At 45.1% G+C, this 17,684-nt stretch overlaps 1 protein-coding gene across 7 annotated transcripts in view; it reads right to left on the minus strand.

The window, feature by feature from the left end:
* The window catches only part of AUTS2 (activator of transcription and developmental regulator AUTS2), an 821,199-nt gene that overhangs the window by 31,115 nt on the left and 772,400 nt on the right, over nucleotides 1–17,684 (minus strand). For 4 of the 7 annotated variants that reach the window (XM_048518997.1, XM_048518999.1, XM_048518994.1 and 1 more), the window contains 4 exons: nucleotides 13,095–13,569; nucleotides 11,729–11,982; nucleotides 10,344–10,585; nucleotides 6,853–6,897 (listed from right to left, as the gene is read on the minus strand). In XM_048518997.1, coding sequence (XP_048374954.1) covers nucleotides 6,853–6,897; nucleotides 10,344–10,585; nucleotides 11,729–11,982; nucleotides 13,095–13,569 — 1,016 coding nt within the window. The remainder of the gene's footprint in view (nucleotides 1–6,852; nucleotides 6,898–10,343; nucleotides 10,586–11,728; nucleotides 11,983–13,094; nucleotides 13,570–17,684) is intronic. The other 3 variants (XM_048518995.1, XM_048518996.1, XM_048518998.1) reach the window with 3 other exon arrangements.

Below are 17,684 nucleotides of genomic sequence, written 5' to 3' on the forward strand. Positions count from 1 at the left end.
AGTGTCCAGCCGCTGATAGTGCCCCCCTTTATTCCTCATTTGGGGTCCCTTTACCATCTACGGGATCCATTTTTCTTTCCTCCCTCTCTGGGAGGGTTTTAAAATGGGTTTCATTGTTGGATGCCACTTTATTTATTGTATTGCTCGCTGTGTTTTAATTTAATGGGTTTTGCTGTATGTATTGTAAAGTTCTGTTGTGCACCGCCCAGAGCCCTTCGAGGGGAGGGTGGTATACAAAACCCAATAATAAATAAATAAAATAAACTTTAGTCTGGAGAAGTGAAGGTTAAGGGGGGACATGATAGCTACGTTTAAATATCTGAAAGGATGTCATGTCTAAGAGGGAGCAAGCTTGTTTTCTGCTCCTTCTGAGACTAGGACATGGAGTCATGGATTCAAGGTGCAGGAAAAGAGATTCCACCTAATCGTCAGGAAGTACTTTCTGACTGTCAGGGATGTTTGACAGTGGAATTAACTGCCTCAGAGAGTGGTGGAGTCTCCTTCTTTGGAGGTTTTAAAACAGAGGCTGGATGACCATCTGTCAGGAGTGCTTTGATTGCGTGTTCTTGCATGGCAGGGGGTTGGACTTGATGGCCCTTGGGGTCTCTTCCAATTCTATGAGTATATGATTCTAAGGGGGTGGGGAGGTTGTTGCTAAGCAGCAGGAGGGGATGAGATGGATAATTGTGAGCGCTTTGGCACCTAAATTTTTAGTTCTGCCAATGGATCTCTATGGGCACTTTCGCACAGCTCTCTATAGGCACTTCCGCACATGCAGAATAATGCACTTTCAATCCACTTTCACAGTTGTTTGCAAGTGGGTTTTGCTATTTAGCACAGTAAAATCCCACTGCAAAGTGAATTGAAAGTGCATTATTCTGCATGTGCAAAAATACCCTATAAGTGTTTCCATTCTGATACCTGTCATTCAATGAAGAAGAAGAAGATGAAGAAGAAGAGGAAGAAGAGGAGTTAGATTTCTATCTCCCTTTCTCTCCTGTAGGAGACTCAAAGGGGCTTACAATCACCTTGCCCTTCCCCCCTCACAACAAACACCCTGTGAGGTAGGCGAGGCTGAGAGAGCTCAGAAGAACTGTGACTAGCCCAAGGTCACCCAGCTGGCTGTGTGTGGGAGTGCACAGGCTAATCTGAATTCCCCAAATAAGCATCCACAGCTCAGGCAGCAGAGCAGGAAATCAAACCCGGTTCCTTCAGATTAGAGTGCACCTGCTCTTAACCACTACCCCACTGCTGCTCCTTATTGAGGTCATTATTGGGCAAGATCAGGGTCCTCCATTGTGCTGACCTTAGCAGGAAAATCTGCAGAATCACACCTCATGGAGTAACTCTGCTCTCAAAAACGTGGTTCGCTTTCATTGTCTCTAATAACGTGTTCAGGCATCCTCAGGCATTTTTGCTGCAATGCCGTAATTTAAAAAAGCGGTCTGGATTGCTACCTAGCGCAGTCTTCCCCGACCCCTTCATAGCTCATTAGCACTTTTAAATTACATTTCCTTCCAACGCAGATTTTCGGCGGCGCAGAAAAAAAATATTTCCAAGATGAGCCATGAATGAAACGAAAGGCTTTCAAGAAGCCATTAGCCGAGGGGAAATCTTGTCTTGCAATCTTTTCTTAAATGCACAATATGCATGTCTTAAAAGACTCCAGCCCCTTTTGATTCTCCACAATTAGACGCTGGCTCAAACCCAAAGAGGTATGCAGCAATTTCGTTGCCTGTTAACAACAAACTAGCCGCCGGCGTGAATGAAAGGGAAGAGCAGAGAGATGTTCTTATAATCTAGGGACCTATGGGATGACGCAGCTCATCTTTGCTGGTGGCCGTGTTCTAGTAGCATTTTCTCCTGACTTTTAGCCAGAGGTGGGATCCAGCAGGTTCTCACCAGTTTCCGAGAGTGGGTTACTAATTATTTGTGTGTGCCGAGAGAGGGTTACTAATTGGGTCTGCTTTTCCGTTAGAAATTCCATTAGGTCCAAAAATCATACAGTCCTGTTGTTTCCTATGTGGCTGGTTAGCGAAGGCCAAAAACGGGATAATTCTCCCTGTTGGGCTGTTTTAAAAACATGTTTTAGAAATATGGTAAAGTTCCTTGTTTAAGGAAAGTATCCTTCTTTTGATTTTTAGAAACAAAATTAAGTATTTGAAAGTATGAAGTATTTGACAGGCAGTCAATTAGAGGAGAAGTAGTTGTTTCTGTTGGCAGTAGACGATAGGACTTGCTATAATGAGTTTAAATTATGGACAGAAAGATACCAGGTGGAAATTAGGACCTTTTTTTTACAGTAAGAGTTTTTTACAGTAACAGAGAAATTATTAATGCCCCGCCCCTGGAATGCCCGCCCCCGCCCCTGTTGTGCCCCGCCCCACCCCATTGGCGCTACGCCACTGTTTGAATCCCACCACCATGGGAACCTGTTACTAAAATTTTTGGATCCCACCACTGCTTTTAGCTGATATCTTCAGCCACAGATGCAGGCAAAATGTCATGAGAAAATGCTACTAGAACACGGCCATACAGCCTGGTAACCACACAGCACCCCAGTGATTCTGGCCGTGAAAGCCTTCCGACAATAAATTTTCCTTACATTTGACTAGAGTCACCACTGGGTATTTCACCGGTACTCCTTAACAAACACAAAACATAAAGCAAAGTATCCTTCTAGTTTCCAATCAGTACGAATGCAGCACCAGACCTCTGAAAAAGATCAGTATCTCAACTTAGGATGCTTGTGCCTAAATAAAAGCTTGCCTTGATAACATTCCTGACAATTGTTTTTACAAGCAAACTGCATGTTGCCAGCAAATTTAGACACTTTTCTTTTTCTTTTTTGCTTTGGATCATTAAGTAAGATGCATCAGTTAATAATGTGTTTTTAATAGCATTGCTGTTGGAAGTTTCAGGGCTGCGATATTGTAGCTTTTAGCCTAACTCAGCCATTGAAAGAGAAGAAAACTGTCAGGTGACATACGCCACAATCAATCCGACAAGACTCTCGCTACATGGATGCATTGTTGGCTATTGTGTGAAAAACGAAGTAACGATGTTTGTATCTAGATTTCCTGGTGTGGCTGAGGCGAGTTGCAAAACTACTATTATAGGGCAGGGGTTTGCAATCTGTGGGGCAGAGCTGAATGTGATTCAGCACAGAATATAATATAGCTCTTTAAAAAAGAAAATGAAATATTTACATAAAGGTAGAAGAAGAAGAGTGTGGATTTATATCCCCCCTTCCTCTCCTGTAAGGAGACTCAAGGTGGCTTACAAGCTCCTTTCCCTTCCTCTCCCCACAACGGACACCTTGTGAGGTGGGTGGGGCTGAGAGAGTTCTGAAGAACTGTGACTAGCCCAAGGTCACCCAGCAGGAATGTAGGAGTGTGGAAACACATCTGATTCACTAGATTAGAGTCAGCAGCTCGTGTGGAGGAGAGGGGATTCAAACCCTGTTCTTCAGATTAGAATCCACCTGCTCTTAACCACTACAGCACACTGGCTCCTGGTACACTAGAGGCTAGGGTCGCCAACCTCCAGGTGGGGACTGGAAACTTCCTGCTATTACAACTGATCTCTAGGCAACAGGTATCCCTTCACCTGGAAAAAATGGCCACTTTGGAGGGTGGACTCAATGGCATTATCCCCCATTGAAGTCCCTACCTCCCCCAAACTCTGCCCTCCTCAAGCTCCGCCCCCAAAATCTCCAGGTATTTCCCAACCCACAGCTGGCAACCTTACTGGAGGTGGCAAGATACTAGAGCAGGGGTCTGCAACCTGTGGCTCTCCAGATGTTCATGAATGACAATTCCCATCAGCCCCTGCCAGCATGGCCAATTGGCTGGGGCTGATGGGAATTGTAGTCCATGAACATCTGGGGAGCTGCAGGTTGCAGACCCCTGTACTAGAATAACCAGCACTTGAGAGATATGCAGGCAAAGTTTTTTAGGGAACGAAAGAAGTTGTTCAAGCGCCCAGTAGCATAGAGTGGTAAGCTGCAGTATTTCCCCAACTGCGCTAGTGATTTGAGTTTGATTCTGACGGAAGCCGGTTTCAGGTAGCCCGCTCAAGGCTGACTCAGCCTTCCACCTATCCAAGGTCAGTAAAATTAGTACTCAGGTTGTTGGGGGTAAAGTTCAGATGACTGGGGAAGGGACTGGCACACCACCCCCTAAACAAAGTCTGCCAAGTGAACGTCATGATGGAATGTCACCTCATGGGTCACTAATGTCTCGGTGCTGACACAGAGGACTACTTTTACCTTTTACCTAAAGAAGTTCTTAGAAGTGAGCATGTCAGACTAGCAACTGGGAGACCAAGGTTCAAATTACCTGCTCTGCTACGGAATCTGGTTAGGCACTTTCTATCACCCTGATCTACTTCACAGGGATGTTGTGAGAATAAAAGAGAGGAGAAGGGAACAATGTAAACTGTTTTTGGTCCTTACTGGGAGAAAAGTGGGGGTATAAATGAAGTAAATACATGCTAAATGGAGCTGAATATGGGGTGGCCAGATAAAATGTTTGTATGTGACTGCAAAGGAGAGGGACTTGCCAGAATGCAAGAAAGGGGAAATAGTGTGGGGAAGGGATACCAGGGGTGGGGGAAGAATGAAGTAACCTCTCGCTTCATCATTTGCTGCGAACTCTGTGCGTGCCACTTGCTAATATTCACAACAACCAGTATTCAAACTGCAGAAATGTTACAGCAATGAATGTGTCAATTATTTGGGATAAAACCCCATAGCATTTGGGTTATGCAAAGGACTCTTCGTTGAAATCCGGCTCTGCATTTTGACATTGTTTGGCTCTAGTTACAAAATGTTGCTGACTTTTGGGGTGTTGGGCTACAGCAGCACAAAATCCACTGATGTGTGCATGCAGCCGCTCTGTTGAAAGGGAGAAACAATCAGGAACAAGCATAGTTTTAGCCGGCCTTGGATTCTACCCATGGTTTCTCATACAGCTAAGAAGAATGGAAGTCCCTCATTCACCAGACCTTCTAGGTGCTCTTGACTTCTCAATGGTTTTTTTTACACACGATCCACCTGGCTTCAGATGTGCACAAGCATCAATAGTGAGTTAGGAGTTGCCTCCAGTCCCAACGGAGGAAGCCAATCTGTGCATGCAACGAAATAGCCACACACAGCTCTGCTGCCTCTGGTGCAATGAATGGGGAAATACAACAATCAAAAGGGAACCCTCCCCCCGCCCCCCCCCCCCACCCACCACCAGAGCTCCACGCTGCACATATAGATTCTAAAATGGCTAAACCGAGGCTGCTGTACTTTGGATATATCATGAGAATATTAGACTCGCTAGAAAAGATAATTCTAGGAAAAGCAGAAAGCAGGAGGAAAAGAGGAAGACCCAACATCAGGTGGATTGACTCAGGCCCCTTCCGCACATGCGGAATAATGCACTTTCCATCCATTTTCACAGCTGTTTGAAAGTGGATTTTGCTATTCCGCACAATAAAATCCAGCTTCAAAGTGCACCAAAAGTGGATTTAAAGTGCATTGTTCTGCATGTGCGGAAGGGACCTCAGTAAAGGAGGCCATGGGCTACAGTTTGGGAGACTTGAGCAGGACCTGTCACCAGAGATGCTGGTGGGGAGGTATTTGGCCTGGGCATCACATTCACAGATTTTAAATTCTGGCTGATTCCGCATGGGCCAAAAACAGCGGTGTGAAAACAGTGTGAAAACAGTATAAACCCTTTCACACTGTTTTAAACCCTTTTACACCATTTTTTCACACCGTTTTCACACTGCTGTTTTTGGCCCATGTGGAATCAGTCTTAGACTTTTTGTAATAGTTGTAACCTTCTTTGTGTGTCTCCCCCCCCCCATTTTTTATACAATGGAAGACTGAAAAAAAACAGAAGAAGCTGCTCAGGTCTTTCCTGACCTCTGGGAGGTCCATGACCTAAGCCAGACAGTCAATGACAGGACATTTTGATGGCCATTCATATATAGGGCTGCCAAAAGTCAGAAGCGATTTAATGGCATATAACACACACAAAAGGAGCTGCGTGGTGTAGTGGTTAAGTGCTTGCTCTGCCACTCAAACAGTCAGGAGTTCAAGCGCCCTGTGGGTCAGATATCCTGGGAGCTGGCTCATGGTCAACTCAGCCATCCATCCATTTCTTGGTCGGTAAAGGAGCAGCAGTGGCGTAGGAGGTTAAGAGCTGGTGTATCTAATCTGGAGGAACCGGGTTTGATTCCCAGCTCTGCCGCCTGAGCTGTGGAGGCTTATCTGGGGAATTCAGATTAGCCTGTACGCTCCCACACATGCCAGCTGGGTGACCTTGGGCTAGTCACAGCTTCTCGGAGCTCTCTCAGCCCCACCTACCTCACAGGGTGTTTGTTGTGAGGGGGGAAGGGCAGGGAGATTGTAAGCCCCTTTGAGTCTCCTGCAGGAGAGAAAGGGGGATATAAATCCAAACTCTTCTTCTTCTACTACTTAGCTAATAGCTGGAGAAAGCAATGGCAAACTACTTCACAAAAAGCGGCTTGCCTATGAAATCACTGCTTGCAGTGGTACCCCAGGGTCGGATACGACTAAAGGGGAAACTTTACTTTTTTAACACACACAGACTGAGGCGTCGTTTCAGAGCAAAAGGAGATTTTGAGTTGGAAAACAGACAAGCAAAAAAGAGACAACACTGCGTCTTCGCCAGGAAGCCAAAAGCGATTGAAAACATGCAATGGACATTGAAGAGGGATGCATAAAGGGAATGGAAATAAATATGGTATGATGTGGCATTGATTGATAGGTGTTTTTAGCCCATTGCAGAAAAAGCATTCATTAAAAAACATTTTAAGGCAGTAAGAAGAACTCACACTGTGTCGGTAGAAGGGGTCAACTTTTGTTGGGTATTTGTCAAACTGCAAAAAGGATCAAAGCACAAACTCATTATTTTGTTCTCTCCTCTTTGGGGCAACCTTCCTTGGCTGCAGCTGAAGGTTTTTTTGAAGGCTGCTCGTCGAGCGTGCGGCAAGCAACAAAAACATACAAGAAGGCGGAAAACATATTTCAAAACAGGAAGGGCTCAGAGATGAGGGGAAGCCGAGAAAAACAGCTGTCAAACAGGAAGGAGGCTGGAATTGACCGGCATTTTGGGGAGGAATTAGATTAGGGAGGGAGACATCCAAGACATTTCGGAGTCGTTCTAACGGTTCTGGCACTGCAGGTGAATGCAGGGGGCCTTTTTGTCAAAGCAAACGTGTTTCAAAGATTTTAACCCTTCTGTCAACAAAGCTGTTGCCAAAATGGGAATGCTGCCTGTGTTGACATGAAAAACCAAAAGCCAAAATGCACAACACACAACCCCTCCCCCTCCCAAACCACTGGAATTGCCCCTTGCCTAGAAGGAGCAGCAGGAAATACTGTTGGCCGCTGAGCCTGTCTCAGAAATGAACTACCAGCTGACAGTGCCAGGGTACGATTAGAGTTTTACATTCTCTCTCAACCAGCAGTGGTATCTAACCTGGCATCTGCCCCTCGTAAAACTCCATATTGCTTTCAAAGGCAGTTCTGCCTAACCCAGGGGTCTGCAACCTGTGGCTCTCCAGATGTTCATAGACTACAATGCCCATCAGCCCCTGCCAGCATGGCCAATTGGGCATGGTGGCAGGGGCTGATGGGAATGGTAGTCCATGAACATCTGGAGAGCCACAGGTTGCAGACCCCTGGCCTAGAGCCCATTCTAAGCAAAAGAAAAGTTTGGGGGGCATTTTGCCTTTTATTTATGCTGTTAGTAAAGCCTAAAGGACATAAAGGGTTGCATGGCACCTTAAAGACTAACCAATCGATTATGGCTACAGGTTTTGTGTGCCAGAGTCTCTGGCTGATAGAACTGGTTAGTCTTTAAGGCCCCACAAAAGCCTTCAGTTATTTTGCCTGAAGCAGACCAACAGTGCAATCCTAAACCGAGTTTAATCCTTCTTAATCCACTGCTTGGGGCTGCATTGTAAGACAGCTAGAATTGGTGAAGCAGCTGGTATCTGTGGACTGAACTCACGGAGAACTACTTCCTGGTTCAAAAGCAGAACAATAACAAAAGAAACTGCACAATTTTGAGGCATGAAATATTTATCAAATGTTGGCTTCTGGGCTCATTTCAGCAAATGTAGCAAGATGGACAGTTAAAATGTCAATAAAAACCAAGCAATGCAACTTCTGACATGGAACCCAGCAGTTGCTGTGGAATCCTGAAAAGTTCACTTTTTAAAAAAATCAAGCCCCTAAGTCCCATAATTGCACAAAAGAATAGGGTAAAACCCAAGTGTGTTCAGGTGCACCTGGTTTGTCTCATTTAACACTAGTCTTGTTCACAAGTTACAATGAATGCATGTATCTTTTTGCAAGAACCTGCTAAACTGCAGTCACTTTTACAAATGAAACCAGTATCTGGTTAAATAGTTGGTTGAGATCATATGTACATATATGGAATGTCGCATGAGAATTACTCCACAGTTGTACAAAAGAAACCTCAAACGTATACTGTGTATGGATTGTAGGTGTGTTCATTGTAACTTGCGAACAGGGGAACTACCCCCAATCACATCTCCCTTTATGATTCTGTATATACTGTCTCCTCAGGCTTAAATATGAACATATGAACCTGCTGTTTTGAAGTCTGAATGCTGGGTCATTTGGCTCAGTATTATGTACTCTTACTGGCAGTGACTCTCCAAAATTTTGGCTAGGGAAAGGTCCTTCTCAATATCAGCTGCTCAACATCCTTCTCACTGGAGGTGCTACAGGTATCAAACTCCCGCCCCTCCAGATGTTGTGGACTACAGTTCCCATCATCCCCTGCCAGCATCATGCTGGCAGTGGATTATGGGAACTGTAGTCCATGACATCTGGAGGGCCGTGAGTTTGACACCTATGATTGGACATGAAGTCTCCTGCATCCCAAGTCAATGCTCACTGTGCCCCTAGTTCTTGGAGAGAAAGCTCTCCAGAAGGTAGAACACCAATGCATGATGGAGTTGGAAGATCAGGCACACATAATTCTGTTCTAATTAAAGTGGTCACAAAAATTTGGGTATTCGGGAAACAGGGGGAAATCGTGGTTTCAACAGGTGTCTTGCTAAAGAAACAAAAAGGGTCAGATTTGGTATAAATATTCATAAAATCAACACAGAAGAGTCTGGCTGGGTCAAAGCAATGGTCCATTGAGTCCTGCATCCTACTTCAAACAATGGCCAACCAGTTAGCCCCCAGGACCAACAAAGAGGGCATGGAAGCCAAGGCCTTCCCTAATCACTGGTAGCCAGAGGTTGAGTGCCTCCAAATAGGTAGCACAAATGGAACGTTCATCATAAGTTTGTACCCCTTCAAAATTCAGGAAGGAATCCTGTGGTCTTAAGAAGCTGCCTTATACAATGCTAGACTATCTATCCTAATAACAGTCTAGGAGTCACTGTCAGTAACCCCACAGGTTTTCTAACAGAAGTGCTGCTTCCTGTAAATGGCCATTCTGGGGACTGACCCTGCGCCACGATGGATGCAGTACTGGCATTACAGCTGTTTCTCACCGTGCCGTCTTAAGGAGACTTACACAATTCTAAGACCACCAACATCTCTGCTTACAACCGCCCGGTCACTTACTCTTTACTAGGAATGTGAAGGTTTTTTTTGAATTGGCATTTTTTGGGTTTCAAACAACAGACAATTTCAAACAACCCGAACAAAGCCAAATCCCAATATTGACTTTTTCGGGTAATTTGAAAATTTTCAGGTCTACTAGACCCAAACCTGAAATATTCCTGCTGTAGCAGACAGGGGCAGAGCTCCTGAATGCACACCCCTACTCTCTACTACTCTTCAGTTTCACTACTGTCTGTGGCTGCAAGGAAAACTGTAGCTAACAGAGCAACAGAAATCAGTGACATAATAGCGCAACAGGGTACCACCTGGTCCTGTACAGTGAACGCACGATGGTTTCAATCTATTGCCAAGTATTTGTGTACAGTCTTTTGTGTTAAAAAAAAACCCTCAGTGCCTTGGGAAAGCTAGTGTGTCAAGCAGAAAGTAGAATTCTCCTTGATGTGCTACCTTTCCATGAGCAATGCCCTTTCGACAAAAGTGGTCTAAAGAGGAGAATGTAAACATGGGAGTCCCCCCCCCCCACCTGAAATTCCAAGAGGAACCTTCCAGGAGGACCGTACCACGTGCCTTTTTGTCTGGCTCTGGGTCACAACTCATTGTGACCCAGAAGGATGCTTTCTCCCAGCCCTCCCCCTCCCCCAAACATCATCACTGACATGGATCGCTGTTATAACTTTGTAACGTAAGAGAGTTGTGCTCTACTTATCCTCACATTTCTGCCTGGGGTACGCACCATGGGAGGTGCCGGCGTCGGCATGATGGCGGTAGGCGGGATAGCGTGGGGGAAAGGCGTGAAGGTATGCTGGTGGGTGTGTTGGTGGGTGTGCTGGTGTTGGTGCTGATGCTGGTGGAACTCCGTCCTCAAGTAGGGCGGTGGGCCCAGCGAGGCGCCCCGGTCGGCACTCTGGGAAGCCAGAAATCTCGTGTTCAGCTCTTGCCGCAGGAGGTCTTGTTCTGAAAAGCAACGAGGGTAGCATCAGTTCACAGCTTTCCCATCTAGGTTGTGCTCAGTCTTCCCACAGGGTCACCCCGCCTGCCATTTTGTTTTGTTTGTTTATTTTATTTTAAAAAAGACTTCTTTCCCAGCTTTCCAGCCTGGGGAACCACAAGTATTTGGTAGACGGCAGTGCTGTAGTCAAATCTCTGCTCAGAACATGAGTTTGATCCAGACAGAAGTTGGTGTCAGGTAACCGGCTCAATTTTGTCTCAGCCTTCCATCCTTATGAGGTGGGTAAAATGAGTACCCAACTTGCTGGAGGTATAGCGTTGATGACTGAAGAGGGCAATGGCAAACCACCTCACAAACAAAATCTGTCTAGTAAACACTCTGATATGACATCTCCCCGTAGATTAGTAATGACTCTGTGCTTTACCATAAAGTATCATCAAATCACAAGCTAGTTTTCAAGCCAAGAGGTTTTCAAGGCAAGAGACCAACAGAGGTGGTTTGCCATTGACTTCCTTCGCATATTGGCCATAGTATTCCTATGTGGTCTCCTTCGCAAGGTGCCTGTTGTGGGGAGAGGAGGGGAAAGGAGCTTGCAAGCCACCTTGAGTCTCCTTACAGGAGAGAAAGGAGGGGTATAAATCCAAACTCTTTTCTTCTTCTTCATCTGGAAATGCCAGGGTCTGAATCACTCTGTGTGTCCCCCGTTATGCCCTTTCCCTGGAGGTGAACACAGGAAGTTGCGTTACATCGAGTCAGGTCACTGAACCGCCATGCTCAAGACGGCCTACTCTGATTCGCTCTCCAAGATCACATGCTGAGAAAGCCCTCTTACCTTAGAAGTTTGAATAAACCATGTGGGGGATCGGTGTTGAGACATCCCACAAACAGGCTATGCACTCTCCCACTGAGTCACAGCCTCATGCCCAAAACATGTACAGCATGATTTGTTTGGAAATAGCACATTTGGGTTACACAAATCTTTATTCCTTCACCGTTGGGTGTCCCTTCCTCTCTCCTGCTCCTGTTTATTTCCTTCCGCTCCTCCCTCAACGAGCCAGAATACATCAGTGCTTGGCTTCATGAACCAGAACACACCAGTCTTTGGATCGCAGAGATTTTCCCTGCTGGGGATGCCTTGAAATACTTACCAGAATAAGTGCTCCCAGCAGGATGGCCTGGAACTTGCAACGCCCCCGATGTCAGCGGAGGAGGCGGGGGCAATGCCGTGGGAGGGGCAAACATATTGGGGTGATGGGAGTGGGCAGGAGGTTGGAGGGTGGGTGGAAAAGTGTGAAGAGGGCTGTGGTTTGGCAGAGAGAGGGAGAAGGGGGATGCCGAAGGGGGGTGGCCGATATGTGCAGAGGAAGCCTGAGTCTTGGCAGGGGTACTGCTTCTGCTGCTGCTGTTCACGGAAATACAAAAAAAGGGGGGGGGAGGGAGAAGAAATGTTAGGAGAGACACAACCCCTTGGAGCCCCCCCACCCCTCAAGAACCCAACCCAGAACTCAGCTAGCTCGGACTGACGAACAGACCCTTGAAGGACAGTTTCTCCACCTCATTTCCAGGCTGGGCAAAGTCACACAATTCAGTGGGAATTTTTTAGGCAGAGCTCCAGGGCACTTCCGCACATGCAGAGCAATGCACTTTCAATCCACTTTCAATGCACTTTGCAGGGGGACTTTACTGTGCGAAATAGCAAAATCCACTTGCAAACAATTGTGAAAGTGGATTGAAAGTGCATTATTCTGCATGTGCGGAAGTGCCCAGAGAAGCAAACACTGTTTTATATGGGGTCATATTGCTGGTCCATCTAGCTCACCGGTCTCTACTCTCATGGACAGTGACCCTCTAAGGCAGTAATACTCAGCAATTGGGGAGCCACATCTGGTTCTGTGACATGCCACCTGGGTCTTGTCTGAGCACTGTTCCCTGATGCACTACCTGCCCTATGTTTCAGGAAAGTGGCCAAGTCCCTTGCCTGGCAGGGCTTGTAGCGGGCAGGAGATCTCCTTAGATCAGCCACCCATTGGAGAAATGGGTAATTTATTTAACTCATCTAGATCCAGTAGTGGGATTCAGCCGGTTCACACCACTTGGGCAGAACCATCCCTGATGAAGCAAACTGAGAAACATGTGAGGATCTGGAAGAGCTAAATACATTCTCAGCCTTGCCCCATGCTTTTCTCTGTCTTCTCCTGCCCACTGGTGAGGCCTTATTTTTTCTCCTCCTAGCATTGTGACACACCATTCTCCATCATGTGAGAAACAGACTTCAGCAGTGGTGGGATTCAGCCGGTTCGCACCACTTCAGCAGAACCGGTTGTTAAAATGGTGCTTGTAAACAACCAGTTGTTAAATTATTTGAATCCCACCACTGGAACTGGTTGTTAAAGTATCTGAATCCCACCACTGGACTTCAGATAATAAAATTAACCACTTTCTACTGAACCATTAACATCCCTGCCTTTGACTGTGCAGCCAGTATCCAAAATAAAATTTAAAGAACAGTCTCACCTCAAGCTATTGAGGCTTAAGCTGCTGCTGTTGTACACCGACAACTGTTGCGACAGAGTCCGTGAAGGGGGACGTAAGTGCATGGATGGCTGGTTCGGGTGAGTCGGCTGTCCGGGAGAGGAGGGCCGTGGCGGGTGTTGGATTTGGGGAGGAGCGTCTGTGGAAAGTTGGGTTTCTTCCAAGGTGGTCAACGGCTGTGGGGCTGACGACGGCGAAGAACAAGGAGGCTCCGTCTGCTGGACCACTGCAGGGCTTGGAGAATGTACCTTGGGCTGTGGGTCTGAATGAGGTGGGATCGTTGGCTGAGAGATTTGAGGGCAAAGGTCTTTAGGCACAGTGGGGTCAAATGACGGGTCTTTACTGGTATCCTGGCTTTTCTCTTGACTCCTTTCTAGTCCCGATATTTTGGGGACCGCCAACGTCCTGCCATCTTGGTCCTCATTTTCCGTTAGCGTGCCAACCCCCAAGTCGATATCTGTAAAAAGGAACAGCACACGGAAAGACAAATTATTACATTCACTGTATGACACAAAACGTATCTTACTACTAGCCATCCAAGCAATATAAATGCTGGTTTTTTTTTTCAAAGTTCTATGCTTCCTAGTGCAGGAAATAATGATTTGGACAAATGCAGCGCTTAAATAACATTATAAATGCTATTGGAGAATTGGAAGGGGGGAATAGCAAGCACTAGGACCCTGGGGGAGCATTCCACCATGAAGAAGGTCCAGGAAGATGTGGTGGTTTAATTGCACATCTCCTGAGTCCTTTTTGTGGTAAAGGGTATACCTTAGAAAAATCAGTATGGTGTAATGGTTAGAGTTCCAGACTAGGATTTATGAGACCCAGATTCACCCCCCCCACTTTCCTGGGGAAGCTCAAGGGGTGATCTTGGGCCAGTCAAGCATTCTCCACCTATCCCATTTCACAGAGTACCAGAAAGCTCTTGAGAGTTACCCTTTTGTTTTATATTATAAACATTCACAATCCCGCCAAACCAGATCACACACCTTTCTTTTGAAATATTAACTGTGCTACTCACCCCCTCCCAAATTTCCCTGTTTGTTCCCATTTTGCAGGAATTATGTGAACACCTTCTACGCTTTTTCCTCAAACCACTGAATTTTTCTTTTCCATCCATACATTTCCATTTTACTGAACTTGTTCTATTAACTTCCTACATTGATAGATGTCCTCTTTTCTGAAATTGTGACCTGGCTGACAACAATCTGTTTCCTCAAAGGATTTCAACGTTTGCGCTCACTTTCAATTTTTTCACTTTTTTTAAACTTTAAACAACTGTTGTTCTACTATGGACATCATCTTTAGAGGTTTATAACTGGCAGGGCTTTGCTTCCTTTCTTTCCTTCCCCAAATGTTTCCATCTTGCTTTCTTTTTACAATGTCACACTTCCTTCCTTCCTTCCTTCCTTCCTTCCTTCCTTCCTTCCTTCCTTCCTTCCTTCCTTCCTTCCTTCCTTCCTTCCTTCCTTCCTTCCTTCCTTCCTTCCTTCCTTCCTTCCTTCGAGCATCCTATTAATTTTGTCTCTTTCTCTCTCCCCCCCCCCAACTTAGGCCCCTTCCGCACAAGCAGAATAATGCACTTTCAATCCACTTTCAATGTACTTTGCAGCTGTGCGGAATAGCAAAGCCCACTTGCAAACAATTGTGAAAGTGAACTGAAAGTGCATTATTCTGCATGTGTGGAAGGGGCCTTAGAATTGTATCTCCCATTCAGTCTATGAGCATCCTCTTTTCTCACAAAGCCAATAGCGGTTATTTTTCAAAGCCATACCTGGGTGAAGCACTGCATTTCCCACCACGCCCTGGCTTATTCTCAAGCCACTTTAATACCAATTCCCTCATATTTTCCTCCTCCATGCGTTTATTTATTGCACATCTTCAGGAAAGCCAGAATGTGCAGTACCCATTTTCTGGCAACATGGTTTATATCTCTTCAAAAACACCCAGAAAAATATTCAGGTTTCATTTCCACCAAACATCCTGTTTCATATGGAACACACATCCTTGGATGACTTGCTAGTCACTATCTCATTTTTAGACCAGATCTTCATTTTTAGACCACTGCGAGGTCGACTTGAGTCTCCTCTCCTCTGACTTATCACAATACACATGGCAGCAAAGGCAACAACAACAACAATAATACTACTACGAGGTTGTCCCAGTGGTAATCGACATGCTGGGAGCCATCCCGAATACACTAGGGAAGCACTTGAAACTGACAAAATTAACATCTGTCAAATTGAGAAGGCAGCCCTGCTGGGATCTGCACGAATACTACTTCGATACATCACAACTTCCTAGGCCTCTGGGTGAGGCTCGAATTGTAATGAAGGCCAACAACCAGCTAAAGATTGGCAGCTGTAAAATCTACAATAACAACAACAACAACAACAATAATAAATCAAATTGTAATGAAGGCCAGCAACCAGCTAAAGATCTGGCAGCTGTGAAATCTATAATCATCATCATCATCATCATCATCATCATCATCATCATCATCATCATCATCATCATCATCATCATCATCATCATCATCGAACTGTAATGAAGGCCAACAACCAGCTAAAGATATGGCAGCTGCGAAATCTATAATAATAACAACAACAACAACTACCATCATCATCATCATCATCATCATCATCATCATCATCATCATCATCATCATCATCATCATCATCATCATCTGGAAGATGTACATGGCTCCTTCCCATGTCATCCTCATAACAAGGCTGGGAAAAAATTCCTAATGTGAATTAGCCTACTTTGCAATAAGGATCTAACAACACCGTACACTGTTGTCCTATTCTAGTTACACATGCTTAGGTTTTGCTTTGTGGTCCAGTGCTACTGCTTTTCCTTGCAAGGAATTCTACAAGATCTCAGAAGTCTTTTCCAAGCCAGTGACCCACTGTGCCATAAAATATATTCGGTCATTGTATCAGGATTGTTGATTAAAAGATTGTTGGAATCTGCTGTGCCAAAATTTTTGCTATGTCCAAAGACCTCTGTGGGTGTTGGTCAACAGAGCAAATAGAAGGTCTTTGCCTTGGCTGAGAGTAGGACACAGTTCTGGATATGGGGATTGATATACTGACTTCTGATAGAGGCATAAAGATTACAGTTTAGAACAGTGGTTCTCAACCTTCCTAATGCCGCAACCCTTTAATACAGTTCCTCATGTTGTGGTGACCCCCAACCCTAACATTTATCTATTTTACAGATGGAGAACCCTGATGCAGAGAGTCTTAGGCGACCCCTGTGAAAGGGGTTGCGAACCACAGGTTGAGAACCACTGATCTAGAAGGACATGATCAACTGATTCGATCTCTCTCTCTCTCTCTCTCTCTCTCTCTCTCTCTCTCTCTCTCTCTCTCACAGCCCCGAGCAATCATGCCAATAAAAGAAGATGGCATTTATTGCAGATGCAAAAGAATTTTGTACATTTGTTGGTTCGACTCAGCCTTTGATGGTTCAAGTAGCTTCTTATAAACCGAGGGATGAAAGTGTGGATCCCAAACATGCCCGTTTTACAGAACACAGGCAAAAAAGATCAATATGAATCTCTGTCTCTTCAACCATACTCTTCTCGATTTTGAGGTACACTACCTTTTTTAAAATGGGCATCTGTCCTGACTTTTCTTTTCCGCTGATGACAGAATGGTCAGTTGACATCTCCTCAATTGTAAACTCAGAGATAACAGTTGTGACTGGGGTGCGGGGGAAAGGAAAGGATTCATTTTATAGCTTAGATATGGTTGGTTTTAAAGAAAAGCACTTTGCAGTCAGCATATTTTTGTAAGATTATGAATTTTATTTATTTGTTAGTTTCATTTTATGCCTTGTCTTTCTCCCCAAGGGAGACCCAAAGTAGCTTACATTATTTTCCACTCCTTCCTTTACGCAAAAGGTGATGAAACATATACATCAGGCAATGTTTAGCAGTTAGGAAAATGCTAAATTGTAAAAACGATGCTCACATTCAGATTTGGGGTATGAGAACCGAAACAGGGAGGAATTGGGGCCTTCTGAACAATAAGACGTCCTAAGAAAGAAGATCAAAATGTCTAATATTCTGCTCTATGAACATCTGTTTCTATGTAGTTCAATTCCAACCTCCCCCCCTCCCCAACAATTTCTTTCTGAAATTAAATAATAATTCGACAGGCTGGATAGAGGCAGCCCAAGTTTAAGCTGTTGTGATACTCCACTGAGGTGGGACTGTAAGAGCAACATAAACAGTCCTAATACTTAAACAGCTGGTTTTCAGAACACAAGGGGGGCATTTTTTCATAGGTACAGAGAGCCTCATTATTCAAAAAAAGGAGCACTTGAAGCTGAACAGAAGCTCTTTCCAGAAGTAAGGATCACAGCAAAAAAAAAGGACCACACACTAAAACAGAAAATGCAATAAAAACAAACTCTTCAGAAAGTGCATGTTGGTATTTATAGAGTAATCCTCCCTCCATTCCAAGGAGGAAATGAAAAATGAGGTTCTTTGTGTTGAAGAGACACAGCGGATGGAAACCTGCTGCCATGATCCCAAACCTTCCCCCCGCCCATATTAAT

Source organism: Sphaerodactylus townsendi, linkage group LG16 (genome assembly GCF_021028975.2).
Source record: "Sphaerodactylus townsendi isolate TG3544 linkage group LG16, MPM_Stown_v2.3, whole genome shotgun sequence".
Taxonomy (NCBI): Eukaryota; Metazoa; Chordata; class Lepidosauria; order Squamata; family Sphaerodactylidae; genus Sphaerodactylus; species Sphaerodactylus townsendi.